The sequence below is a fragment of the Cyprinus carpio genome, chromosome B10, assembly GCF_018340385.1.
Source record: "Cyprinus carpio isolate SPL01 chromosome B10, ASM1834038v1, whole genome shotgun sequence".
Taxonomy (NCBI): domain Eukaryota; kingdom Metazoa; phylum Chordata; class Actinopteri; order Cypriniformes; family Cyprinidae; genus Cyprinus; species Cyprinus carpio.
This window is the reverse complement of record NC_056606.1, coordinates 8,263,315-8,291,284: the sequence shown is the minus strand read 5'-3', so window position 1 is coordinate 8,291,284 and position 27,970 is coordinate 8,263,315. Positions and strand designations below refer to the sequence as shown.

General features: G+C 37.4%; 2 protein-coding genes across 2 annotated transcripts; both read left to right on the top strand.

Annotated features, from left to right (window-relative positions):
* The first annotated feature begins 388 nt into the window (after positions 1-388).
* On the top strand, positions 389-14,477 carry smarcad1b (SWI/SNF-related, matrix-associated actin-dependent regulator of chromatin, subfamily a, containing DEAD/H box 1 b). Its single transcript, XM_042731985.1, is given in 28 exon segments — positions 389-437; positions 893-1,010; positions 2,119-2,186; positions 2,189-2,323; positions 2,392-2,427; positions 2,598-2,695; positions 4,372-4,470; positions 4,572-4,596; positions 4,599-4,646; positions 4,870-5,085; positions 5,166-5,355; positions 5,445-5,535; positions 5,624-5,723; positions 6,020-6,097; positions 6,403-6,468; positions 6,832-6,894; positions 6,897-6,967; positions 7,183-7,248; positions 7,251-7,319; positions 9,244-9,351; positions 9,528-9,633; positions 9,719-9,834; positions 11,784-11,972; positions 12,315-12,433; positions 13,798-13,980; positions 14,083-14,129; positions 14,132-14,164; positions 14,256-14,477. Coding segments are annotated over 28 exon segments (2,649 nt in total). The 3' UTR covers positions 14,318-14,477.
* Positions 14,478-20,328: 5,851 nt separating this feature from the next.
* ska1 (spindle and kinetochore associated complex subunit 1) lies at positions 20,329-22,664 on the top strand. Its single transcript, XM_019077920.2, has 5 exons — positions 20,329-20,379; positions 20,633-20,736; positions 20,879-21,019; positions 21,546-21,715; positions 21,969-22,664. Exons 1-5 carry the CDS (start codon positions 20,329-20,331, stop codon positions 22,115-22,117), a joined length of 615 nt encoding a protein of 204 aa, XP_018933465.2. The 3' UTR covers positions 22,118-22,664.
* The last annotated feature ends 5,306 nt before the right edge of the window (positions 22,665-27,970 follow it).

Here is a 27,970-nt window from a genome sequence, read left to right as displayed (position 1 = left end):
CACGTATGTACCTTCACGTTGTTGTTACAACCGGCTAGCATGATTACACTCTTTATTCATTAAAAACATTAGGTACAATACAACCAGTGAAATATCCCAAAGACTCATAACGTGCACAGAAATGGTCCGAGTTAAAAATAGTTTTCTGGTATTTACTGATGGCCGAATCCGATGCAAGGCTGCTATTGATAAAGCAATAATTTATTAGCTTGCCGGTGAGCAAATTCTTTGTTAGGGAGAAATGCTATTCTTGTCCAAAAATCAGCTCAATACTGTTGATAGAAGATTCGTGGAAGCACGAGTCAGAAGTCGATGAATGTATCAATTAAAATGCATGACGTGGCGTGCAAAGCTGGATTGAACTGTTGATAACGCGTAAGAGTGAACAATGAGGAGAAAGAAAGGAGCAGCATCCTCTAATCATGTGGATCCCTTGAGTAAACTGTGATGAGTTTGACAGTATGAACTTCAGGCGAGACCCTGTTCTTGAAGAATAAAATAGCATTAATTAGAGTGTTACCCATCGTAGCCAAAAAAAACAAAAAATAATAAAAAAGCAATAACTACAGATTAAACCAACATAGCAGACCTGGTGCCAGTTAAACATCTCAACAAATATTATAAAAACGTCATCACTGCAGATTATATTGATTTATATTTATATTCTATTAATGTCATTTGGAGATTTAAAAAAAAAATATGTTTGTTCCTTGTGTCATTATTTACAGTGTAATTAAAGGTGACATCTCAAATACTGACAGTCACCAACTAGAATGTCTGAGGAATATCAGTACAGTGTTGCCAATGCAAACAGTGTAATAAGGTTCTTAAGGGCATGCGTTGTGTTTTTTTGCCTGCCGGCCTCCTGTGCTTTATTACTTTATTCCAGGAGAGTCCGACAGCATCATTCCAGAGACTCCTGAAACCCAGCGTCTATCAGGATCAGCTCTCTCCACTGCCCTTTCTGACTCTGATATTGAGATATTTGGCAGTTCCATGATGCCCGTCAGGTCAGTCATCAACTGCAGTATTTGTGCTTCAGGCCGAGGCACTGTGAATATAAAATGCTCCCACAATGTAAAAATGTTTATCATCTTAAAAGAAAATGCTATAGTAAAACCAATTGGTTAATTGTAAGTTTATGGTTTAACATTGCATTGAATGTAATTTTACTGTAAAACTGTATGCGTTTTGGAAGGAAAAACTATTAACTGCCATATAATTAACAATGAAAAACAGTAAAAACACATTCCCATAAATCCTGGCGTCACATGAAAATATTTTATCTACATATTTTTCTTCTCATTATTGTTATTAGTAATATACATTGTGTTACATTTTCTGTTATTTAGCTAATGTTTTCCCATTATTTTAGTGTCACGTGTGTTACTCTGATGTTATTTTGTGTTTGTGCATATGAGCACTGTCTATATAAGAGTATTGGTCATTTTTTTAATCAATAGGCTATTGATGATTCATAGTGTGGCTTTTTATTCTTTTTATTATTTTTTTTATATATAATTTTTTTTATTATTTTGTTATTTTTTATTATATTTTTGTATTATTAAAGTGGTTATCAGTACATTTTATGGTAAAAAGCAGATTTCAGTATATAAACATAATATTACTTAAGAGCTATATAATAAAATATAAAAATATACAGGCACCATTATGCCATCCTGTAATACATGAAACACTGTCACTGTATTTCTTACAATGAATTTCTGGCTTTATTTTTTTAACCGTAAATGTAACAGGTTATTTAATATTTTGTAAAGTTAAATTTACTTGCTTTGAACGACTTGCATTGTACAGTTGTTGTTGTTTTTTTTACACACTAGCTGATGAATCAATAACATTGTTGACCATTTTCATTTCCAGTTTGAAGCCAAATATTTGCAGCCTTACAAAATTATACAATGCAGAGTGCGTAAAAAACGTCTGCAGGTTCTGTCCGCACCTGCTTTTAAGTCCTCACATGCATTTTTTTTCTTACTGCCATAAACTGACATTACTGAGACTTGACCATAGAATCGATAATGAAAAGGTATTTATTTTATCAAATAGTTCTAACCCTACAAAGTAGTTCAATGGTATGTTTTATACTTTGATATCAAGGCAAGAAGAGCCTAAGAAAATAGTGCTGTCATCTGATGATGAGATATCACTGTTTGATGAAGAGGAAGTAACTGTGTGAAGACTGAGAGGAGGCCGAAGCACAGCAGAACAACGAGATCTACCTCAAAAGCCATAAAAACATGGCAGAAAGGATCACGTATGTTAGAAACAAGTGCTTTTTTTACACCCACTGTGACCATTTTGGGTGCATTCCAGCCATTGTTTGGGCTGCATGTCAATAATCATCTCACTGGCGTTTAAGGTGACCAATAGCGCACCCCTCGTCCCTGAAGACGTCTGGGATGGCAGGTACAGATAAGCAGAGCCACTCCATCAGTCTGAGCAGCTCCCATGATAAAAGCCCATTGATCGCTTGAATGGCTTCAGTATTGCTGAATCCAGCTGAGTTTGAGGTGAAGAGGCATTCGCTGCATTGATTCATGTGTTGCTGAGCCTTGTTGACATGCTCTCCTTTTCAGTGTCTGAATTGGGCCACGAGAGGAGACAGCAGCAGATGTGTGGTGCTTCCCAGGAGAGCGACAGCTCCCATCGCAGCAGAAAGAGGCGGGTTTCTGCTGTGAGCTCAGGCCCAGTCATTGGATTAACATGGGACGCTCCGTCTCTGATCCTCTCAATACTGACTGCAAGGCATTTTATGCCGCTGCAAATCCACCGAGGCTAAATTGAAAAGAGTGTCCCGATCAAGGACACTAACAGTATGTCTTTCTACCTGGGATATCAAGTGCCAGGTTACCGGTTAATCCCTTTTCGAGATGATTTATTGGGCTATTTGTCATTGGCGAGAGTGTGTGTGTCCGCACTTTAGTGCTGCAGTGATGACGTATTTCTGTAGGGCAACCCATAAATTACCATTACTTTGGCTACCTCTACAAAAGGCTTTTCAATTATTGCAGAAACTTTTTATTTTTATTTTTGACCAATAAACGTATATGATTCTTACCCATTTTATTCATCCTGATAATCTTCACAAATAAACACAACTGACCCTTTGTAACATGCTGCTCTCATGCCACACATCATGCTCTCACTCAGTAAAAAATACATCATGGAGCAAAGAGAAAAGTCAGAGCAGGTTACGTATGGTATGAAGCAAAGTCTCATCTTACAAATTTTGTCATTCTTTAAGAAATTAAAAAAATATATATTTTTTTGTGGCTTTTTAACATGTTGTGACGGATTACTGTAGCGCCTAAGTTCAAGCGGCACATTAACCAATCATCTCTTCCTTTTTACTAGTTAAAGCATTAAATAAACATGAATGAACATCAGAAAATATCTTGTTTCAAGTGTAAAAAGACGTCAATACACACCATTTATCAAGTTCAAGTCCTCCGACGTGACTCTACTCTTCTGTCTGGATTGTTTGTTGGACAAAATGGTAGATTCAGTGTTATGATTGGTCAGATCGGCTGTCAATCAAACTCACAGAGAAGGGTCAATTGGTTTTTCAAGTCAAAGCTAAACATAGGCTTTAAACCAATTACATCACAGCCAAATGACTCAAACGTCATTCTTTCTTTAAAAAACATTTCCCTGTAAGTTCGAGTTAGATCAGTTTGCAAGAGTGCGATTATAAACACAATGAGGCGTGAAGGCGACTAGTGAGTAGATGAGATATCCTGTTCAATATGATGACGATGTTTAATGTCCTCAAAAACCTCCATTTAGCTATTGTCAGTAATGGACTTTTTCAAGACAAGTAAAAGGTTTAAAAAAAAAAACACACACACAAATAGGTATTTTCTGATAAAACATGAAAATATCTCGATCTTGTGTTAATCACAGACCTTATTTTAGACATTTAAAGGATTAATTCAATCCAGAATAAAAATTTCCAAAATTAAAAGATTTCACTACATAAGACCCTCATTCCTTGGCTGGGATCGCTGTAGAGACCTTTGAAGCTGGACTGAAACTGCAATTTTGACCTTCAACCCGTTGGCTCCCACTGAAGAAAAATGGAGAGTTTTCCTCAAAAACCTTAATTTCTTTTTGATTGAAGAAAGTAAGACATTAACATCTTGGATGGCATGGGGATGAGTACATTATCAGGAAATTTCAATTCTGGAGTGATCTAATCCTTTAACTTAAAAAAAAAAAAAAACTATTTACTTCAGGATGATGGAACCAGAATGCTAAAATGCAAACTGTTTTCCAGGTTTCGACCTACAAAAATACGTCAGCCCTGCAGCACTGGGACGTGTGTCACAACAGTGTTTTGTGTCTCATTAGGTGGATGATTCAGAGGAGCAGGGGCCTGAGCCAAGATCTAAAGATCACGAACGTATGCTGAGAAAACTTCAGAGGAAGTTTCCCCATCTAAACAAGAATGTGAGTCATCAATGGCTGACGTTGGCAATTTTCATACAGTACGTGAATAAAATATTTGTTTGAGCTTGAGGGATAATATTGAAGTGTGTGACATCCCGCAGGAACTCAGGGATGTACTTCAGGAGCAAAGCTGATTGACGATGCCTTGGAAACACTACAAATGTTTTCTGACCTGCGTGAGATTTGATGGGAGATTTATTGTCTACAGATTTAAAGCACGCTAGACACAATACTATGTTACTACTTACTTATGTTACTTATACTAACTTCACTGTAGTATGTCAAAGCAGTATTCCAAGTAGTAATATTCTCAAGTAAAATTTCAAGTCCCAGCTGGGCTGAGGTTTTCAAAAGCAGACATTCAGCTGCTAGTTGTTAGGCAACCATCCGTCCCATAATTACGCTGTTTTAAATCAAATTTAGATGTATTACTGGACTTTGACTCTGACCAATCAGATGAAACCCTATCCAAACTCAAATTTGAGATCCTCAGCTTCTTTCAGACTGCTTCTGTGGATGAGCTCACACTCATTGCAGGATGATCTTTGAAGAAGGCTCAGAAAATCACTGAGCTGAGATCCTTTAAAACATGGAAAAACCTGGTGAGAGAACTGCGCATTTTGCTTTTTGCTGATAACTGCCAGAACATTTAGGTCATGATCAAAGAGCAACACTTTTTCTCATTTCTTTCTCAGGATGACGTCATGCACAGGGTCTTGCCACTGAGCTGCAGGCAGGATGTAGGAAGGTTCTGAAGTAAAGGGAAGTTGTTAAAGGTCTCATGAGCAAGTGTGAGGAGATATCTGGAAAACTGATCTAAGTCATGACCCAAGTGATGAACAAGGACCCGGGCTCTATGAGCCAACCCCAGATCCTCACTAGCACGTAAGATTTAACATCACAGATTTCAGAAAAATATGTAATTTTCATTGCAGAGTGATCATTTCTTTTCATATTTCTTTGGGTTTTTCTAGATTCCAGCTGAAACCGTACCAGTTGATTGGACTGAACTGGCTGGCTTTACTACATCGGAACAAACTAAGTGAAATCCTGGCAGATGAGATGGCCTGTTTTTATGATGGTTGTGTCTGAATGATCATTTACATTGCGATGATCCCATATTTAAATGCTAGGATACATTTTCTTCTTTTAGGGTTTGGGGAAGACCATTCAAATCCATCTTTTTCTGGCCCACCTTTATCAGGAAGAGAACCATGGGCCTCATCTCATCATCGTTCCTGCTTCTACACTTGGTGAATAGAGCAATTAGCATCTAGGGCTGTAAAGTTGATTAATCATGATTAATCGCTCCCAAAAACAAAGTATGTGCTTACATAATATGTGTGTGTACTGTGTATATTTAAGATACACACACACATAAATATAAATATACAGTATATATATATATATATATATATATATATATATATAATATATATATATATATACACACTTTGGTGCCCCTACCCGATTTAACCGCCTTATAAATAACCATCACCATACAACACGAAACAGACTGAATCACCTAAACTTGTTTTTTCTTTTACAGATAATTGAGTTCGGGAACTGAAACTTTGGTGCCCCAGTTTCTAAATGCTGGTATAAAAACCAAGCTTTTTTTTTCATCGTATACAGGTGAAATTCATTCATTCATTCATTCATTCATTCACTCACTCATTTATTTATCGCCTCTCTCTCTCTCTCTCTCTCTCTCTCTCACACACACACACACACACACACACACACACACACACACACTACACACACACACACACACACACACACACACTCTATCTCTCTGTCTGTATATACACACACATCAAACAATTGATTGCGCTCCACTTTTTGGGAGAAACCAACCTACAAAAGGTTTACTTTACACATTAACCTAGAAAAGAAAAGAAAATGTTGATGTATGAGTTATTTTGGTAGGGTCTACCGAAGATCGCATGTATATGCGCTATGAGATTCTGAATCAAATAGTGGATTATAACAGCAATTGTCTCCACATGAGTATCGAAGTTCAAGCTCTCAAATACACTCATGGTTCTTGCCTTGAACCCTCGAAGTAAGAGTGGAGGTGTCATATCCTTCACAGACCACCTGCATGCAAATCCAAGAAGGCGCCTGGGGAAATATGTATCTTTTGAACTATGCCACACACGGAGCCACAAGCCGTGAAGTTAGCATAGAAAAAAAGCACCCTGGTTAAAGACATAATAATGATGAAATACTCAGCGTTTGAGTGAACGTGAAAAGGTCCAAGTAAAATGACCCCGTCCCATTCATTATTTATGGTAATGAAACATGGCTGTGCTTCATGTCCTGCCCCTTAATACCTCAGCTCATTAAGATGGTCTCTTGTGCACAGTTACAGCCTGCCAATTGGAAATAGCAGTGACCGCAGCCTGTTCTGCAAGCTCAAGCTGTGTTCAGCGAAGGCCACTTGCTGAAGAACATGAACTTGCTGCGCTACCGACACCTCATGGCCATCAACGTAAGCTCACCATGAGCTGCATGTATACTGTAGCTGTCATCCATAGCAACGCGTCAGTGGTCATTAAGAATAAATGCCTTGAGCTCTATTACAGCCACATGGTCTGTTTGTGTAAAAGCAGGAGTGTGTGCTGCCCCGATGGGGTTAACCACTGGGGTTTAACTCCCTTCGCCCCCTCAGACACTCAGGTTTCTCCTCCATTTGTGTCCCCTCAGGCTAAATATCATCTGCTGCTCACTGGAACCCCACTGCAAAACAACCTACTGGAGCTCATGTCTCATGTCTGCTTAACTTCATCATGCACAATATGTTCTCCAGCAGCACCTCACAGATCTCAAAGATGTTCTCCATGGTAGAACCTGCACATGCTTAAATGTCCATCTCTGATAGAGTTGACATTATTAGCAATGGTTGTTAAGGCGGTCATCACACAAATGATAATTATTGATAACTAAAGTTCAATCTGAGTTTTTAACATAAAATAAACTATGAAAACTAAAACTAGTAATTATAAATGCTGTATGTGATTTTATTTTTATTTTTTTACATTTTCAGAATATTGCTAAATTTAAAGGTAAAAGGGGAAATGGATATGAAAAATTAGATTAACAATATCTTGGTAATTTATATTAAATATCAACCTATACAGATAGATTTAAAATAATCAAAATATTGGCTGATAAACAATATTTCACCAATATTGTGCAGTTTTATCATTATTGCTCATAGTAAACAACATAAAGCTGGGAGCATGCTATACAGTTTTTGCCACAATTTTAACATCCTAGACTTTTATGGGAGCATTAAAGATTTGATTTGTAGTTGAGGCATTACTTTATCAAAAAAAATTCTAAAACATTAGCTTAAGGGTTTGCTTGAGTCGCATGGTATCACTTAACTCAATCAACCACCTATTAATTTTCTATAAAGCACCCAGAACACCTTAGCAACACCCTAGCAACCACCTAGTCATGCTCTAGAGAGCACCCAGAACACATAAGCAACACTTAGTGATACCTTAGAAAGCACCCAGAACACCTTAGCAAAACCCTAGCAACCACCTAGTCATGCTCTAGAAACCACCCAGAACACCTTAGCAACACCCTAGCAACCATCTGGCCAGCCCAGTGCCCTAGGAAGCACCCAGAACACCTTAACAACCGCTTAACAACCACCTAATCATGCTACAGAGAGAACCGAGAGAAACATAGCAACACCCTAGCAACCATCTGGCCAGCCTGGTACCCTCGAAAGCACCCAGATCACTTTAGCAACACCCTAGAAACCACCTGGCCAGCCCAATGCTCATAGGAAGCACCCAGAAACACCATAGCACCAGGGGGGCGCTGGCACCTGTCATTAGAGCAGAGTTGACCATGTCGGAAATCCAACCACGGATAAGCAATTCTTAATCACAGAAAAACACTAATCAATCTCACCCATGTCGAAAATCCAACCACGGATAGGCATGTTGTTATCTCAGAAACACGCTAAGCCATCGCACTGAATCAGGTAAACTGGATATACATTTGTTTCAGTATAATTACGCACGCTATACCAGGGGTGGTATTTTAACTATTTAACTATTTAAGCCCAAGACATCTTAATTCGTTAACTTACTCATGCGCTGTGATAAAGTGTTTCTATGCGCACTGTGCACGCACACATGTGAAGTACACAAACAGATAGCCTTCTCAGACAGCAGGTGAATACCAGTGGTTGACTTGACAAGTATCTTTGTAAGCAGTCGGTTGTTTTAAGTGAATGTAAACAGTAAAGAAAATATCAAATTTACAACAGTATAACGGATCTGTGCATTTCTTATGTAAATAATGTTAATTAAAAAGAGCAAAAGAAAAATTGTTCGCTGCTTTAATAGCTTTAATGGATGTTTTGCGTTTATGTTAATAAAGTATTTCGGTATGAAAATGGTTTTGGGGGGTGAGTGAAATTAGACAATCTTGGGGGGCACATGTCCTAAAAGGTTGAAAACCCCTGCCCTAGAAAGCACCCAGAACACCTTAGCAACACCCTAGTAACCACCTGGCCAACCTAATACCTAAAGGCCAGCATAATGCCCTCTGAAAGCAGCCAGAACACCTTAACAACACCTTAGCAACCATCTTGCAATGGGTGTAGAAAGTACCCAGTATACCAACGCTATAGCAACCACCAAGAAGACCCTATCATCAGGGCAAGAGGCACTCTTATTTTCTTCAATAAATGGAAAATCTAGTTCAGATATTTCTAATATTTCTTTGGTCTGTTTCCACCAGAAATATTCAGAGGAGCAGAGCAGCTTTGAGAGGGACAGGATCACCCATGGCAAGCTCATCATGAAACCCTTCATACTCAGACTTGTGAAGAGTGAGATTCTGCATAATGCATGTGGTCTCAGAATGCATGCCAATGTGAAAATCTGTTGGACAACATCTCAAATGCATTATTCAGTCTCACGAGCAGATGAGGCACTTTGCTTCTCATGTTGACCCTCTGTGGCTCTAGGGCACTCCAGCGATTCACTGACAGATGATGATGTGCCCGCCAGGTCCTGAAGCAGCTGCCTGCCAAAGAGGAGCAGGTTGAATTTTGTGCAATGTCCGAGAAGCAGCAGGAACTCTACAGCGCTCTATTCCACAAACTGAAGCGCTCCAGTAATGGGGAAAGTATATATTTGAAGGATGTGTTGTTATAAATGGTACTGGCTTGAGTATATGTGAATCATAGTTTATTAACCACGTCTTTCTGCAGAACGCGAGCTGACCAATGTGATGATGCAACTGAAGAAGATGTCCAACCATTCGCTTCTTCACCGGCAGTATTATATCACAGAAAAACTCAAAGCTACGAGTAGACTCATGCTCGAGGTCTGAGGTATTTTTATATGAAGTGATACATTTTGATTAACGCCGCAGGAAGTTTAGATCTTAGCAGGCCCTGATGGAATCGGTGGGATTCTTACATTTTCTGCACTGATTTTAAGTAGGTCAGCAGAGCTCATGTAGCCAGACTTTTGACTATCAGCATTAAGTCTGATACCATTTTTGTCTTATTCTGTCAAAGAGCAATCCATTTATACATGAAGAGACAGTCTCTGAAGTTTAAAAAACTCTAAAAGTTTATTTTAACTGTTGTTTAGGAAAGGTTTATCTAAAATAGGTTATAACGTAAAAATGGGGTGCTGTGAAAAATACTAATTTAATACATTTCAGAACACTGCTGAACAACTGTTCAGAACAGCTGTACAGAAAATACATAATAATAATAATTAGTTAATTTTATTTATGAATATTTATAAATATTATACTGCAAAAAACAGTCATTGAACATAAATATAAATAATAACAACAACAACAATAATAATAATATTTATGTAAATGTATAAAAATATTATTATTATTATTGGGCCAATGTGAAAAAAAACAGTAAATTTCAGACCAGTGTTGGTCCACAAACAGCTGTATAGATAATAATAATATTATACATTATACAATGCCAAAAAAATTAAGCAATAAATATATTTTTATGAATATATTATTATTGTTTTTTTATAATAATAATAATAATAATAATAATTATTATTATTATTATTATTATCATCATTATTGGTCACAATGGTCTGTGAACAGTTGTACAGAAAATAATAATAATTGTTATGATTACAATTTTTTAAAATAAATAATAATAATAAGAAGAATTATTATTATTATTAGGTTGCTGTGGAAAATACTTATGTAATCAATTTTAGAGCAGTGTTAGTCCACGAACAGCTGTGTGGGGGAAAAAAATAAATAAATGAATAAATAAATACAATAATAATAACATTAATAAAGATGTAATTTCTTTATTGCTGTAGTATAATGTTGATTTAGTTATTGTGTCAAAAATTTGAAATAAAACAAAACTTAAAAATCAGTTTGGCATTTCGGTCAGCTCTTTCCCTGTTAGCATTTTTTTTAAAAGTTGCCAGCCACTGCCAGCTATTTTGATGATTTTCACTAAATTGTGATGGCCTACCGTATATTTTGCTGTATGAATATTTGAATATACAATACACCAAAATACAGATCAGAGTCTCTACTTTTAAACAAAAAAAAAATCTGTTTTATTCTAGCTTAAAGCACTTTTTTTGTCAACACTTGAATATGGGTAGGTTTCATAAAAATGTATAATTTTGAGCAAAAAGTTGAGAAAATCACATTTTTAATCAAAACCTACATCTGGATAATATTCAGTACGATTCTCAAAGCATAAATGCAGTAAATCGCTTCCATCAACACCTCCAAAGCTTGCACAGCCGTATATACCACTTCCTGGATCATCATTTTACTCCTTAACATTATGCAGTTTTCATTTATATGCTGTCTATTGCTGATGATCGCATTATTTATCATATTCATACTCACACAAAAGATCTCTAATATCTCCCAACAGTCCATTTCACGTGTTTTTTTTTTCGGGAGGATTTTGTACTCGTTCAGAAGATGTGTAATAGCGCCCCCGAGTGTATAATAGTGAAAACACAAAAAGCCGTAAAAACTCGTCAAGGCGGGGAAGCGTTGTCTTCTAAATGACGAGATAACTTGTCAATAGCGGGGAAAGAGCTAATAAACAATCTATATCAATATCAGGTTATAGGTAATCTCATTAAGTCAACAGTATTGGTCAATCTTGACTTAGTGCTTCATATAGAACTGCAGCAAGGAATGAGTATAATTAGGGCAGATATTTATTGTGAGTTTAGTTTTTTACTTGTTCTGTTATGTTATATGTGTATCTTATCTGAAGAGTCTATACATGTTACCGTTAATTCCAGGAGCCGAGGCACCTTGACGCAGATCCCGCTCTCATCAAAGAGGACATGGAGGTGCTCTCAGACTTCGAGTTGCACCGCCTCTGTCAGCAGTATTCTGCACTGCAGGAATACCAGCTCGACACAGACATACTGCTGGACTCGGGGAAGCTCGGCCTCCTCGCACAGCTGCTGAACTCCCTGAAGAAGAAGGTTGGGGAAAACAGATTCCTGTAATGCTCGGCAGACCAAATTACATTTTCAACAACCCCTTATATAATGTATATGAACGTTATTTAACAATACAGATAAATACACTGTGTCCCAAATTACACCATACTGCATACTGTCACCTATAGACATAGTATATACTTGGTTACAGCACACAGTAGACGACAGTCATTCCAAACCCATATGACTTACTTTCTTCTGTAGAACACAAAAGCAGACATTTAGCAGAATGTTCATGCTGCTCTTTTACATACAATGAATTTGATCATCTTTTCCTCTCATCTTCATCAGCATGGTTAATATCTCTCTTTTTTTTCCTCGCAGCGTGATTGAATGGTGCTGTTTAGCCAGTTCAAAATGATGCTTGACATTTTGGAGGTGTTCCCGAGACACCATAAGCACAGATACAACCGACTGGACGGTTCAACCCCCATGAGTGACAGGTAAACACACTTAGATGTCAAATGTTGCTGAGTAAAGGAATTCAGGACAGTCTCAGATCATCATCGGCTCAAGTCCAGACTCATGACAGGAGTGAGTGAGAGCTGTAATGTTGGCAGCTCATCTTGAGGTGGACATGATGCTTATTGTGTCTCGTCACAGCTGTGGTAAATCACGGATCGTGCCTCCTTCAGTAACACAGTGTTCTCCATCCATGTCCTTGAAGACTTTGTCTGTCTTAGTTTCACCGAAACAGACTATTGACTTCATGTTCTGGCCAAGAGCCACCAGTTTAGACAGGAAGAGACCATCTGTTTTGCCCTGTGAAAATTACTGGTCTTGTTTTGTGTTCTGTGCCATTATCGTTTTGGTAAGCGTGGATGACGTTTTGTTTGCTAGGAGCGGTTTTGTTTAATAATTTGACCTTTGGACAACCAAATGTAATTATACATAAAAAAGAGGTTTTATTTATTTATTGTTTTATTTATTTATTGTAAGATAAAAAAACATTAGTGGTCAACCAAGGCTGATATGTTGGCCGATATCTGGCATTTTTCAAATATTGGCCAAATATTGAGACTTTAATTTTGGTTTTTATTTTATTTTATGATTCCCAGTGCACACAAACTTCCCCGATTACTAAGTGCCCTGTTGGTTACAGTGTTTTCTTCCTTTTTTATGTATTTTTAAAAAAAAATTATTTGTGAAAATAGGATCACAGCATCAAGAAGTTGTCATCTAAAGTATGTTTATTTTACTCATTTCTTTTGAAGCTTGATGGAGGGTGTGTCTGAAGCTTGGTGCTGATGCGACCGTCATATATATATATATATATCGGCCATCGGATACACTACCTAATAAAACATCATCATCTGTGAAAGAAAAAAAAAAAAAAAAAACGATATCGCTCAGCCATTAAAAATAGTCTCTTTTGCTCACCGAGGCTGAATTAATTTTATTAAAAAAAAATGCCATAAAATATTAATAACTGAAAAAATAAAGCACATAAAAAAAAAACACAGATATCAGCCGATAATTGATATTATATGGCATTGATATTTGTGCGTGGTGGATCTCCACTTAAATTTCATTATTGTGGTATTGACATATTACCAGTTATTATTAATATTTGGAATTATTACCAAAATGTAAATTTACTCACTACACTTCATTCAGTTTCATTCATGTAGGTCACCATACTGTTCTCCCACCATTGTTTTCTTGGCCAAAGCACTTAACACCATGATCCACAGGGACTTCTGCTTCTGTTAGCGTACTGTAAATCACTTCAGATAGAAAAAAAGTGACTTCTTAATGCCAATTAAGTAAATGGACAGTAATTGTAAATCTCACTGGGCTTTTACAGAATTGAGCTGATTGACCAGTTCAACACAGACCAGGATATATTTGTGTTCCTGCTGTCCACCAGAGCCGGAGGACTGGGCATTAACCTGACTTCAGCCAATGTGGTCATCATTCACGATATCGACTGCGACCCTTACAATGACAAACAGACGGAGGGACGCTGCCACCAGGTGGGACAAACCAGGTAAGAGACACTGGACATGTGTGTCTCACAGTAGGCTTTCCTTTTGTTTCATTAGCGTCTGTCCCAATGCTTTTATATCTGAATGCATTTGTCCCATTTAAGGACGGTGAAGGTGATCAAGCTGATAAGTAAGGACTCCATAGAGGACTCTAACTTGAGCAGGACATGACCGCAACTCAGGAGGGTGAGAACACTTTAATAAAGCTCACAGGGATTCTCACCTGTGTTTTTTTTTTTTTTTGTAAAATGAATACAAATATGCTTGGTTCTTCCAGATGAAGAGGACACATCACCTGATGATATGAGCTCGCTGCTCAAAGCTCCTCTTGGACTCTGAAAGCTGGCTCAGGCTCAAAGTGTACTGTGATATTGTGACACTTGACTGAATCTGAAAGAAAAAAAGTACTGTAGCACACTGGAGTTTGATTTTCTATACTGCTCGCAAAAAATATGAGCTTCAAATTAGCAGATATGTTTACATTTCTACTGTTCTTGGCAAAAAAAAAGTAATATTGTGGTGATTTTTGTGTTTGTTTGACTGTTTTTGTATTCATGGAGGTTTAAAACCTCAGTCGTTTGATTAAAAAAGTGAATGTTGCTGAAGGATTTGTTGTTATGTGGTCTTGATTTTGTGGTTTTGGTCTGGATCTGGGTCTCAGCGTACAATCTCAGATAAGGAAACTGTACAATGTGACCCAGTGCCAGAAATAAATGCTTCGATAAATTCAGCATTTTCTCTGTTTCAGTTTATTAAAACAGACAGTATGGTTCTTGGATTGACAATCGCATCCAAACACTGAATCTTGATAAAGTTATTCATAGTTATTCCTCTTTAGCATTTATGGCTCCATAAAGAACATTCATGGGATTTTTCATAGGGCTCTTTATAGTGGAAAAGGGTTTTTCAGACTATTAAACCGTTCTTCACACCAAGAAAAAATTATTTCAAGAACTGTTCGCTGAAAGGTTTTTTTAGGGAACCACTGATGGATCTTCTATGGCATTGTTTTATTTTTAAGATATCTTATGGTAATATTAATATATATATTAATCCATTTTTGGTCAATTATATAAAAACAAGAATCAAATTCTTTAAAAATTTATGTGACCTAGCTGACATCATGGTTATGTCTCAGAAATAAGCAGAATTACTTAAAATAAAAAGTTAATACAAATAAAAACACCAGCGCCTGTGTGAAGTTTGAAGACCGATTTGATATCACCAGAACATCTGACAGACAGCATTAACAAACTCAGAAAAAGAGTTCACAATGCATATTAAATCAAGATAGAGACAGTGTTATAAACAAAGGACTACATCATAATTAGAATCGTCTCATCAGAAAGTATGAGAAATGCTGAAGAGTGTCTCTGTGACGAAAGTGTGTGGACGAATCACACGGTGTGTTTTGCGCGTGCTTTTGTTTGAACTTCGGCGCGAGCTGACTTCACATCCGCCAATTTAGAGAAAGTAGAGTGTTTTAGATTCCTGGGAGTATATTTTGATACAAAACTAACGTGGAGGGAACATATAAAGTATACAGTGTGTAAATGTAAAAAAGTGCTTAATGTAATGAGGTGTCTTATGCAGGATTGGATTGGGGAGCAAGTTTTTCAGCTCTGAAATATATTTATATTGCAACTAATAAGGTCTAAAATTAGATTATGGTTGTATTGAATGTATGGGTCAGCAGCACTAGAATCTGTATTAGACTGAATTGGATGTTGTGCAGACACAAGCTTTAAGAATAGTTTAGGGGGCAATCAGAACTATCCCATGTGTATCGACCAACAGGTTGAAGCACTGAAAGCCCAGGTGACTCAGCTATGAAATGCTACGAAGGAAACATCTGGTAGCCAACTATTGGATTCAAAGCAGTTCATCCACAAAAAAGGTACTACAGAATTGTGGGAGATAGAGGAGAAAAAGGAAAGTTTTGGTTGGACAGGAGATGTAATAGCAAAAGAAATGGGTGTATATGAAAAAGAATTTGCTAGTACTGTGGTGTGGATAAACAAGCCAATTGGAAAATACAAAGGTGGACCCAATAATAAAAGCTAGTAGGAGTACAGATTTTAGTGAATATTATAGATATATGGACAAATGTACAAAGATAGTATTCAGATTTTTACAGATGGATCAAAGGATTTACAATCAGAGACAAAGGATTACTGTATATATTCTGGACATAATGTGGGAATAAACGAACATCTGACAGCTTAAGTGTGTATACAGTCGAGTGTGCAATATTACTAGCGAATGGACTGTACAATCCGGTGGGACAACATGTAAATAGTAGTGATTCTGTTTCGGCCCTCATGAATAAAGTCTGGTGTGATAGGAACCATCAGGAATTACTTTATGAGATTTTATTTACAAACTCAAGAATAAGTAGCATGCAGTTACATACAATTTTAGGGTACCAGCTCATGTAGGAATTCAGGGAAATGAGAGAGTAGACAGACTGGCAAAGAGGAAGGCAAACAAAAAAAGGAAATATCGTCAAAATAAATTCAAAAACAGAAGGAAGAGTTTATGTGAAAAAAGATAATGGAAAATGGCCTTTGAGATAATGAAATGAAGACATCGATATAGATACGGATAGCTTGTGGAATAAAGGACGGCTCTGTGTAGTTTAAATGCAGCTCCATTTGAAAGCAGGTGATGGGGACATTGCACAAATTCTAATCATGGGAACCGGCTTAACCACTGGATTATGTGATGAATGTCAGAGATGCATATCATGTAAGAAATATATTCTAGTCATAGAGTTCAAGAATCAGCTACGGGAAATCGATATTAGAATATATAGTAACATATGGAAATAATGACCAAGGACGGAGATATTTTGTTTTTTTTCTTTATTTTCTAAGAGAACTGGACTGGAAAACGTTTAAATAAAATAAAAAAAATAAAAATAAAAATGCCAGTAAGCTTGAGTGAGACAACAGATGGCAGTAATGCAACACTATGGATGCCAACTGCCGTAAAAATCCAATGAAGAAGAAGAAGAAGACTTCACATCCGTTTCTGAAGCGCTCTACTCAATCCCGTAAACAAATCCAAGGCAGGCGAGTATCGTGTTTGTAGGCTATGTTCTTTCTTAACTTATAATGTTGCGGCGAGTATCATTAATTGTATTTTTATGTTGTTTCTTAAAGGCCGTGTTGCATGGTTAATTTTTCAACGAATTTGTGCAATTTGCTTGTTGGTAATGAACATTTAAACTGTTATCCATTGCTCATTTATGTTGTTGCTATCACAAAATGGAATAAAAACTCAAAGGACTACTTACACCGGTCTGCCAAGGTTTGCATTCTCCTTTCCCCCACAATGCATTGCATGCACATTAGAATTTACCTTTGACCCGCCATCAGAGCTTGGCAGAGATTCCTCATAGTGCAGATAGCGCAGATTATAGACAAATACATAGATATAGATAGATCAACAGACAGATAGATCGAGGATAGATATCGACGCGGCCATCATACGCACTCACTTCCCTACAGCACCACCTTTCCTCAACGCAGTTTTTTATCGCACAAGCACCAGCCAAACATAGCGACAGGACACGCGGCTATGTTTGCAAAAACATCGTTTTTTTCTAGGAACGAGATAAACGCTTAGAAACGCCCTATGCAGTAAACCTAGATGACAAAGACAAAGTCAGTACGTATGACAAAGGTATGTAGGGCTGGACAATATATACGAACGATATGACCATGTGCATCTCGTCATTAAAGCCGTTGTTTAGCGTCCTCACCTGCTGTCAAATGGAGCTGCAGTTAGTACAAGAGCCGTAGTACGACTTCACGGGTGGGAACGCTATATCGGTTTATTGAAGATGAATCGCCTTTGATAATGAACTCGATATGCACTTGTCAATAAACTACGGCGCTGGTGTATTAAATGCAGCTCCATTTGAAAGCAGGTGATGTCCGCTACGGGTTTACCGCCGCTAATCATGGAACCGGCATTTATGACGAGATGCACATGGTCATGTTCGATATATTGTCCAGCCCTAGGTTACTTGGTACTTATCTGAACTAACGTCATGATCACTGCCACTAATGTGACGTTTATTTTTCACCGGTGCTATCCAATGACGTAAAAAAAAAAAATATATATATATATATATAGAATATATATATATCGTAAATAACGTATAATGTGTGGTGTCGTTATTGTGCACTGCTGCTCGTATAGCTCCAGTGCTCATTGCTGCATTGCTAAATGATAGCAACTCACCAGAAACTTCACCAACTCTCCACTCATTCTCCTCGGACCATGCATTTAATGGGCTTTGACGGCCATCAATTGGCAATCCTCATTTGCTCTCTCACATCTGTGGTTCAAAGTTATAGGGCTGCGGGCCATCATACATGTGGCTCTTGCCACCTCTTCCTCATCCCAGTTTTTTTATCGCCTTAACTTCCAATGTTGCCGATTTTTTCAAAACGGTGTCGTTAACGTTTGCATAAACACTGCAGTATTAGCCTTATCAACGTGTACACTGACGTCCGTAGCAGTATTATCCTTTAGGGCTGTCCATTGTTGTTTCGCGTCCTGTGTGACGTCGGAACTCGGAGTACATTGATCTAGTACGAGTTCACGGGTGGGAAGTCACGGGTTTGACTGCCGTTCCAGTGCACTTTCACGGGTTAAGGTTGGAAAAAACACGGGTTACGGGTTGCCTGGAACGCGCATCATACTAGGCTGAGGCAACACCTTCCTCCACTTTGTGTGAGTCATCACCGAATTGCGTAACAAAAAACCCGTTATACCAAAAAAAACGTAAAAAACTGGTCTTTAAGGCCATTTTTGAGACATTTTAAAAATGATATACATCGTTAGTTTGAGACCGATACAGAAAGTATTTTATAAGGCGACTACAAACTGTATCTTAACTTATAATGTTGCCGATTTACTCAAAACAGTGTCGTTAGTTTGAGACCGATACAGAAAGTATTTTATAAGGCGACTATCAACAGTGAGTTTGTGGAGCTGTAACAGATCGTGTAGACAGCAGGAGAACTGTGTGTTTTCTCCCCTGTCCTCTGTGAACTGTCAGTCAGATTTGTTGTTGTTGACGCGGTAACATTATGTGTCATATATAAGCTCATTTGCGAGGTTGCTAGGGGGATGCTACGCGGTTGCTAAGGTGCTATGAGTGTGTACCACAGATCTATATGTAATGGTAACGTTACAAAGTATGTTTGGCTTGTTCCTATGCTTGTGATAAGTAATTGTGTATATGTGACTAAATGCTAACCCCGTTGCAAAGTATTTCCTAGCCTGTTCCTAGGCTATTGTTATGTATTTTTTTAAATGTGATCAAATTTCAGACCCCTTTTCTTCTCTTTAAAGAAATGAATCACTGTGAGCTTGAAGAAGTGACACAGCATATTAACGACAAAATTTCCATGATCAGAAGACTCCTGGAGCTTCGAGCTGTCGGTATGCTGCTTTTACTATATTTACCATCGCCAGGGATGTACCCAAAACAATGTTCTAGCGAAACCGAAATTAAAGTTTGCATTTAGCCGAAAATAAAATTTCGTTCATTAATTTGGAGTGACTCAGTAAAGGCCCATTCACACCAAGAACGTTGACGATATAAATGTAGTTGTAAAAAAAAAAAAAAAAAAATTTAAAGGAATAACACACACCCCAACTATAACGATAACAGCACAAAAGAACCATATTGAAATCACTTCCATTTTTTATTTCCAGTTGATAAATGATAAAAACATTAAAAGACAGTCAGAATCCATCCTGCTTTAAAGAGCCTGAGCATTTAAAGCGGCAAATGACCATTACTGTAGTAAACTGAACATAATTCTGCGGTAATATAGTTGATATATACTTGATCTGAATGAGCCTTAACTGAACTAATTAAAACCTGACAGAGTAAGGTTCTTCACCATCTTCAGTAATTTTTACATATTGCTATTCTAGCATCATTTTTTTTTTATTTTTATTTTTTTTTTTGTGGTGAGCTGCGTCCAAACTGCTGATGTTTACCAGTCAAAAAACAGCATTGGTGAAGGTCTAATTAAACATCACTATTTTTTGATGCTCCAAAACCATCTTGACCAAGATCGAATTTTATTTTGCTCTTTCTGCCGAAGATTTTTGGTACATCTCTACCTGGTTCTGTAAAATAATGAGTTCAGAAATTGACTTATAGTTTATCATTTTAAATTGTGTTCCTTGGTGTTGCTATAATTTGTTACAGTATGTCTCATATGATTTTTTAAACGTGGGACTCTTCTCAAAAACAAAAATAAGACTCTTCCAAAAATTCGATCAAGAATCCCCTTCAAACAATATGCTTCCGAACAGATATGATTGATATTGTAACATTAAAGCAGAGAGGCTTGCTTAAGCATTTGAAGGTGTGATATTTTCCTTCATATTTATTTTATTTTATAGCTCCTATCTGTAATTGTAACCTTAAGTAAGGGGAGCTTTTCGAAAACTCTGAACCCATTGCTTTACAGAATGATTCACTCAAGTTTGATGTATGCTCTGTAAGCCACTGCTCTGGAGGTTTTGAAGCTACATGAAGCAGTGTTTCCAAGGCGCCCATCACTAGTTACACTTCATCACATATGATCAAAAGCTATATTTTAATGATTTTGTCAACAGGATCTAGAAGGTTTTTTCCTGGAGGACGAGCAGGATGCCCTTCACCTCAAGAACAACATCCCTCCGCACATGCCCAAAAGAGGCCAGCAAGCAGCTCCGCAAGGGTATTTCCTGTTTTTGTGTTTCTTTCCAAACTATACCACATTGGAATGGTGCCTTATTCAGTTTGCTTCATCATTAGGAAGCACAAAAAACCTGAACCACTTGACTGAAACTGATGAGTTTGGCTTTTTGTGTTGTCTTCAGAGGAGGACAGGTGGCAGTTCAGAGCAGGCAGACAGATGCACCACCCGTCTCTCAGGAACAGGGGCCGCCCAGGAAACATCAGCGCCACCAGATCAAAGAGATGGAGTTCATTACCATCCCAGAGTTTGACAGCATACCACCGTGAGTGCTTCCACATCTGTCTAAAACTCTGTGAGCAAATATAGCAAAGAACAGTAAACAATAGCTGTATTCCAAAAACCAGTGAGCCGCCTACCTAGACAGCATTGCAGGTGCGATGCTGTTTTGAACGGTGTGCTACTATCTCAGACACCATCTCTTGGCAATCCCAAAATGCACTGTGATGAGTTTTTCATTCAGTAGCAGAAACATGGAAAATCTATTTACAAATGAACAGGTGATTGCTTTTCTGTTGCTACAGAGTGCTGAGTTGCTGCAGTGCATTAGTAGAATGTCTCAAATTGGTTACTTATGATACTCCATTTTGGTTAGAAAAGTATTGAAAAGTAGTTACTAATAGACAGCAGAAAGGAAGAGAGCTCAGTAGGTTTTGGAACAGGAATTCCATGATTAACCAATCAGAATCAAGTATTCCAGAGAACAGTTGTAATGCAGTTCTATTATCTTTCAAATTGTTACTGCAATTCACATGACGTCCATTTCTTCATCTTCACTTGTGCTGTCACAGGTATATGAAAGGCCGCGTGACGTATGACCAGCTGAACGCAGCGGTGCAAAGCATCAACACAGCTGTGACGTCAAAGTATAAGATCCTCCATCAGCCAGTCAAAACCCTGAACAATGTGTCCCGCATGCTCCATCAGCGCTTTAAAGACCAAGAAACAAAGGACACCAAGGGTATCACCGTTTTATCTGTCTGTCTCCTCCAAACTGCTGGTCAAAGGCTTATTTGACCTCATTTAGCACTGCAGTCCATCATGTATTAACTGTCTTGTCCTATTGAGAATTGAGAATTGAAAACTATTAACGCCACCAGCGCATGAACTGGTATAAGTGCTCCGATAACTAAGGTCATTTATCCTGGTCTGGTATTTAATAAGTTCTTATGGGCTGAAAGAGGTCGTCCATCAACTCCTTCTGTGTCCTGCAGGTCAGTTTTTCATCGTGGAGCAAGACATCAGAGAGTTCGCCCAGCTGAAGGTGGACAAACGGTTTGTGGGCATGCTGAACATGCTACGCCACTGCCAGCGTCTGAGGGAAGTCCGAGGCGGGGGTCTCACGCGCTTCATCCTGCTCTGAGACTCATCTCCAACACATCGCTTTGAATGGAGTCACTCTGCCGTGGAATGAACTTCAGTGTCTATTTTATTAAAAATATAATTATGTCAGATCATCCTGATTTGCATCTACTCAGTTTGAGGCCTAAAACCTGGCAGAGAACTGGATTTATGGGTAGCCAGTCAAACATCAAATGTTGAAACCCTTGTGTGCTCAAAATGTTGCTAATAAATTGGTTTTAGAACTGACATTAGAGGTTTCAGAACTTTATGTTGGAGAGCAAAAACGTATTATTTTGCTGAACAAATGTCTCTTCAATTAATGTCAACAACAGACTTAATTTACTCATAAATCTAAAAGTGTTGTTCTAAAAACCCATTAGAAATTCTCAGGGGCGCCCCATGCTGAATTAGCATTCCGGGTCGGCCTACAAATTGACGTCGTGAATTAACAGTTGGGTCACTTCATCTGTGATGATGAAATTATAAATTGATTGCTATATTGTTTATTTTGGTGGAAAGTGGACAAATACTGATGCTTAAATAAAATTGCAGTGTTTGTAACCTCATCTCAAATGTCAGTGTCATTTCAAAAGTTGGCGAGATTGATGTTTTAGATTCATTCATTTTTGAGACTTCTACCCGAGAGACGTGTGAAGATGAATCCGACTCGTCAACTTTACCCTGCTTTGGTCACCTAGAACTCAACTGAGCATGAACAGTTACACATCAACAGTAAGTAAGACATTTCTTTCCTTGTTTTGTCATCTTTAAAGACTCCATGTAGAAGACACATACAATTTGCACATACAATGACGGGGGCTTTAAGAGAACTGGTAGGCCAGCTCTTACATTACATTGTAGTTTGTCCAGTTTGTGCAAAAAATGTTCCTTTTTTGCAGGCGAGAAGCCCTGTGCTTGTCGCAGCCATTTTCATAGGAGGAACCTTTCAATACGGTTTCCATATCTCTAGCCTCGCCATCACTTGTAAGTAATCACACGTTCAGTTATATAGAGTCTTATGCTGATTTACTGTCTCTTTTGAGCTGCAAATAGAGGGGTTGGAGGTAATCAGTATTAATCAAATGCATTTCTGCCTCTGCATCCCCAAAGGATCAAAGAATCAATACATATCAGAGCTTATGAGTTGGTGCTAACCTGTGAAATGCTGTGGTTCCTTAAAATGAAAAGAATGACTTGTGCTTACATTGCAAGTTTATGAGTAAATGATGAGAGAATTCATTTTTGGGTGAACTGTCCCTTTAATGCCACCGGATATAAAGCACCATTCAAAGTTTTGGGGGTCAGTACAAATTTAGTAAATACGTTTCAGAGAAGTCTCACCAAGGCTACATATATTTTATACAGTAAAAACAACAATCTGAAATATTATTACAATTTTTTTTTTTTTTTTTTGACATGTTTATTCAGTGTTAGCATGTACAATATACAATGTGTCTTCCCGAGGGAAATAGAAATACCTTAACAGAAGATCTTCAAGTTATTGGTTTGGCTTCAAATAAACTACAAAAACACCTCCAAAGCAAAAAAAAAAAAAAAAAAAAGCATATACATGCATAAACATATTCAAAATAATAAATAAATAGATAAAGAGACTACAGTAGCAATAATAGAAATAAAAATAATACCAATTATAAATAATTAATAATAATGTTGGTGATTAGGTTATACACAAAGTTTAGCAATCAAAACCTACAGAAAGGCACATTAAAATATTTCCCATACATAAATCTATCATCAAAAGATTCCAGCCTAAAGTGGAGACTGATACATGTCATTTGAAACCGAAAAGAACATCAGAACACAAAAGAACCCAGACCATTCTTTGTAAGCTGCAAAGTTGCAATGCCCACCTCCAGAAGGAGGGGCGCCACACCCCAGAGAGCCCTAATTGGCACATATGACTATTTTTCTCATTATTACAATTTTAAAATATATTTTCTGTTTGAATATATTTGAAAATATGACTGATGCAAAGCAGTCTTCAGTGTCACATGATCCTTCAGAAATGAGTCTAAGATGCTGATTGCTGCTCAAGAAACATTTCTTATAATTAGTGTTGAAAATGTATTTATTTCTGAAAAATATTATTTGAAATACATTTTTGGTAACATAATTGTCTTTTCTGTTATGTTTGATCAATTTAATGCATTCTTATAAAATATTAATTTCTTTAACAAAAACAATGACAAAAAAACCTTATTGATCCCGAACTTTTGAATGGTAGTGTAACTAGGTTGATTTTCAGGTGCTAACATGGATCCTTCCATATTTCTGCATTTTCAGAAGCATCTGTGGTATTGAGTGTGAATCAATAATAAACAACATGGGCTTTTAATTCCAGAATGAACCTGAAATTATGCTAAGGGCAACAAACAGCCACTGATATTTCTTCTAACCAGTCTAACCTACATTAATTCTCTCCAGGTTCTGTTCTGTTCCTGTAACTGGCACAGGAAAAAATGAAAAATGTAAAAGTTCTGGCTGAGTGCAATATTTCTTAAAGGGATAGTTCACCCAAAAATGAAATTGCCCCATAATTTACTCACCCTTCATCCATTCTAGATGTATATGACTTTCTTCTTTCAGACGAATACAATCAGAGTTATATTTTAAAATGTCCTAGCTCTTCCGAGCTTTATGATGGCAGTGAATGGCTGCTGAGATTTTGATGCCCAAAAAAGTACATTTTCTTTTTTGGTAAACTTTGTGGTATTTCAATTCTTATACAAGGAGCAGCATTGAAGTGCAGTGTGTTTGTACAGTATGTGTTTTTAACTCTTGATAGGAAGACAGTTCTGCTTTTGAACAATGTGGAGGCAATCTGTGGAGCTGTCCTGACTCCTGATGTTGTTTAGTAAAACCGCCCTCTCGTTTGAGTTGATCATGGTGGCACGTGTGCTATACGGCATCAACGTATCAATCTCTAAATGTGTGGTCTTATTTATTCTATGCTATTTTTCTGTTAACTACTTGATTGCTTCTGTGCAGGTGTGAGTTTGACTGTCCACACCATGTATATATTGGAGTGCGCCCCCAAGAGGCTGCATGGGATGGTTGGTGTGTCTGTGGCCTCTTTTGTCTCAATGGGGAAGTTTTTTGGCCAGCTGCTCGGGATCAGGTGCGTCATTGACAGCAGGTTTATCTTCCTGTGACATTCATGTGTTAACCAAACTTTTAAAGATTTAAACTTTAAGCTTGTGTGTCAGTGAGGTGTTGGATCTGGCTGCTGGCCTTCAGCGGGGCGGCTGGTCTCCTGCAGCTACTAACACTGCCCTTTCTCCCTGAGTCCCCGCGGTACCTCCTGCTGGAGAAGGCAGACAAACACGGCTGTGAGACGGGTCAGAAACACAGACGACTCCTCTGACATTTACACATACATTGATATTTCTTGCAAAATTCATCTGAAATCATTTGTTCAAAATGTGGGGCCACATCATGGGAAAACAGGTTTTTCAGTGATCTTTTGAAATATTATACTGAAACATTTTTTCAAAGTACATTACTGTTAAAGACAAAAAAAATAGATTGCATTTTTATTTTTTTATACGTTTGAACTTTTTGTGTGTGTACTTGTATATAAAAAATACAGTACACTCATAAACAAACTTTTATTTTGGTTACGATAAATCATGATGAATCGATTTAACAGCCACATACATATATATATATATATATATATATATATATATATATATATATATATATATATATATATATACTGTCGGCGTCACAACTTAGTTTATGCAGAAGTGATATAATCGCTTTGTGTACAGTACACACACAACAATAAAACAAATAAATTAAAATCAAAAATACATCCACAATAATCTATTTCATATCTTATAAATATAACAAAACAAATACAGGGATTTTTTTTTTTTTGCTTTTATAACTTGAAATATAGGGATGTTTTAAATGAATTCTAATAGGCTTCATTTAGTGAATGCTTTTTAACTCTCAAGACATGTTTTTTTTTTCCAATGGCATACTTGATAATGTCAAGTTTCAAGTTTAATTTCTTTATATAAAATAAAATCACAGCTAAAAACCAAAATTATATCCACATTTAAAATATATAACAAAATATAAGAAATAAAACCGGAATTGTCATCACAAATCGAGTACAGAGATGGAACATCAAGGGACATTGTAAGTGATGGAGAAGTAATGTGTTTTGAGTAGAGATTTAAAAACCTGTAAAGTAGCAGCAGATCTAACATGAACTGGTAGGCTATTCCAGAGTTTAGGACCTACAACAGTGAAAGCACGTTTACCCCTTTTCTTTAATTTAACTCTAGAAACACTGTGAGCAATCTAAGATTACTAGATCTAAGAGCTCGAGAGGTGTTATGTAGGGAAAGCAGTTCAGATATGAGGGAGCTAAGTTGTTTAAATGCTTAAAGACAAAAACAAGGATTTTAATCTCCACTCTAAAACTCACAGGCAACCAATGCAGAGACGCTAAGACAGGAGTGGTAAGGGTAAATTTACGTAGGCTCATTAAGAGTCTTGCTGATGCATTTTGGACCAACTGGAGACGGGCCAAGGTAGTGGTATTCATTCCATAATACAGGGAGTTACAGTAATCTAAACGTGATGATATAAAAACATGAATTACTTTCTCAAATCTTGAAAAGTGAGGAAAGGCTTGATTTTAGAGAGAAGACGGAGATAAAAGAAACAAGATTTAACCACCAAATTCACTTGACTATCAAGTTTCAGCTCGCTGTCAAGCAAAACACCTACGTTTTTAACAAGGGATGTAACAAAGTGATTACTGAGATATTTTAAGGGAATGCCACTAGGGGTACCAAAAAGTATAATTTCAGTTTTCTTTTCATTAAGGTTGAGGAAATTCGATGACATCCAGATTTTGATATCCTTCATACAAGCCAACAAAGTGTCAAAGGTGTTGCTATCAGAGCGTTTAAGTGGCACATAAATCTGGATATCATCAGCGTAGAAGTGAAACAAAACTCCATGCTTCCTGAAAATAGAGCCCAAAGGGAGCATGTACAGAGAAAAAAGTGTTGGTGCAAGTATTGATCCCTGTGGGACCCCCCATGGGAGGTTAGCAGCTGGTGACGTGTGGGTGCCTAGTCGAACTGAGAGCCTCTGGTCCTTTAAATAAGAACTAAACCAACTTAAAATGGTTCCCGTCACGCCCACATAGGACTCGAGTCGGGCAATAAGAATATTATGATCTATCATGTCAAATGCAGCAGTAAGATCTAACAGCACCAATACAATACTATCACCCTGGTCAGTTACCATATAGATATCATTTAACACCATTAAATAAAGCTGACTCAGTACTTTGAAAAGTTCTGAATCCTGAATGAAATGTTTCATAGATGGAGTTTTTTAACAGAAAAGAGTTTAATTGTAGTTGAATGACTTTTTCGAGAATCTTAGAAAGAAAAGGCAAATTAGAGATAGGCCTATAATTAGCAGGATCCGCAGGGCCAAGATTTGGCTTCTTTAGAGATGGGACTACTAGTGCATGTTTGAGATCAACTGGTATGGTCCCCAAACTAAGTGATTTGTTGACAATCGCCAGAAGACTGGGTCCCAAGGATCTCAAAGAGTTGTTTAAAAATATGTGAAGGAATGATATCAAATGAGCAAACAGTAGGTTTTAGTTGAGCAATAATTTTTTGTAGAGCAGACAATGAGGTGGGTTCAAAAGCACTCCAAGTGGGAGCATGCAAAGGAGGTTCGATAATGTCACAGTATGTTATAACAGACTGTGGTCTCTGCTCTGCAATCTTTTTAAGAAAAAAGCTAAGAAAATTGTCCGATGTTAAGAAAGAGGAAACTGTATGACAGTTTGCATAAGGATTGAGAACTG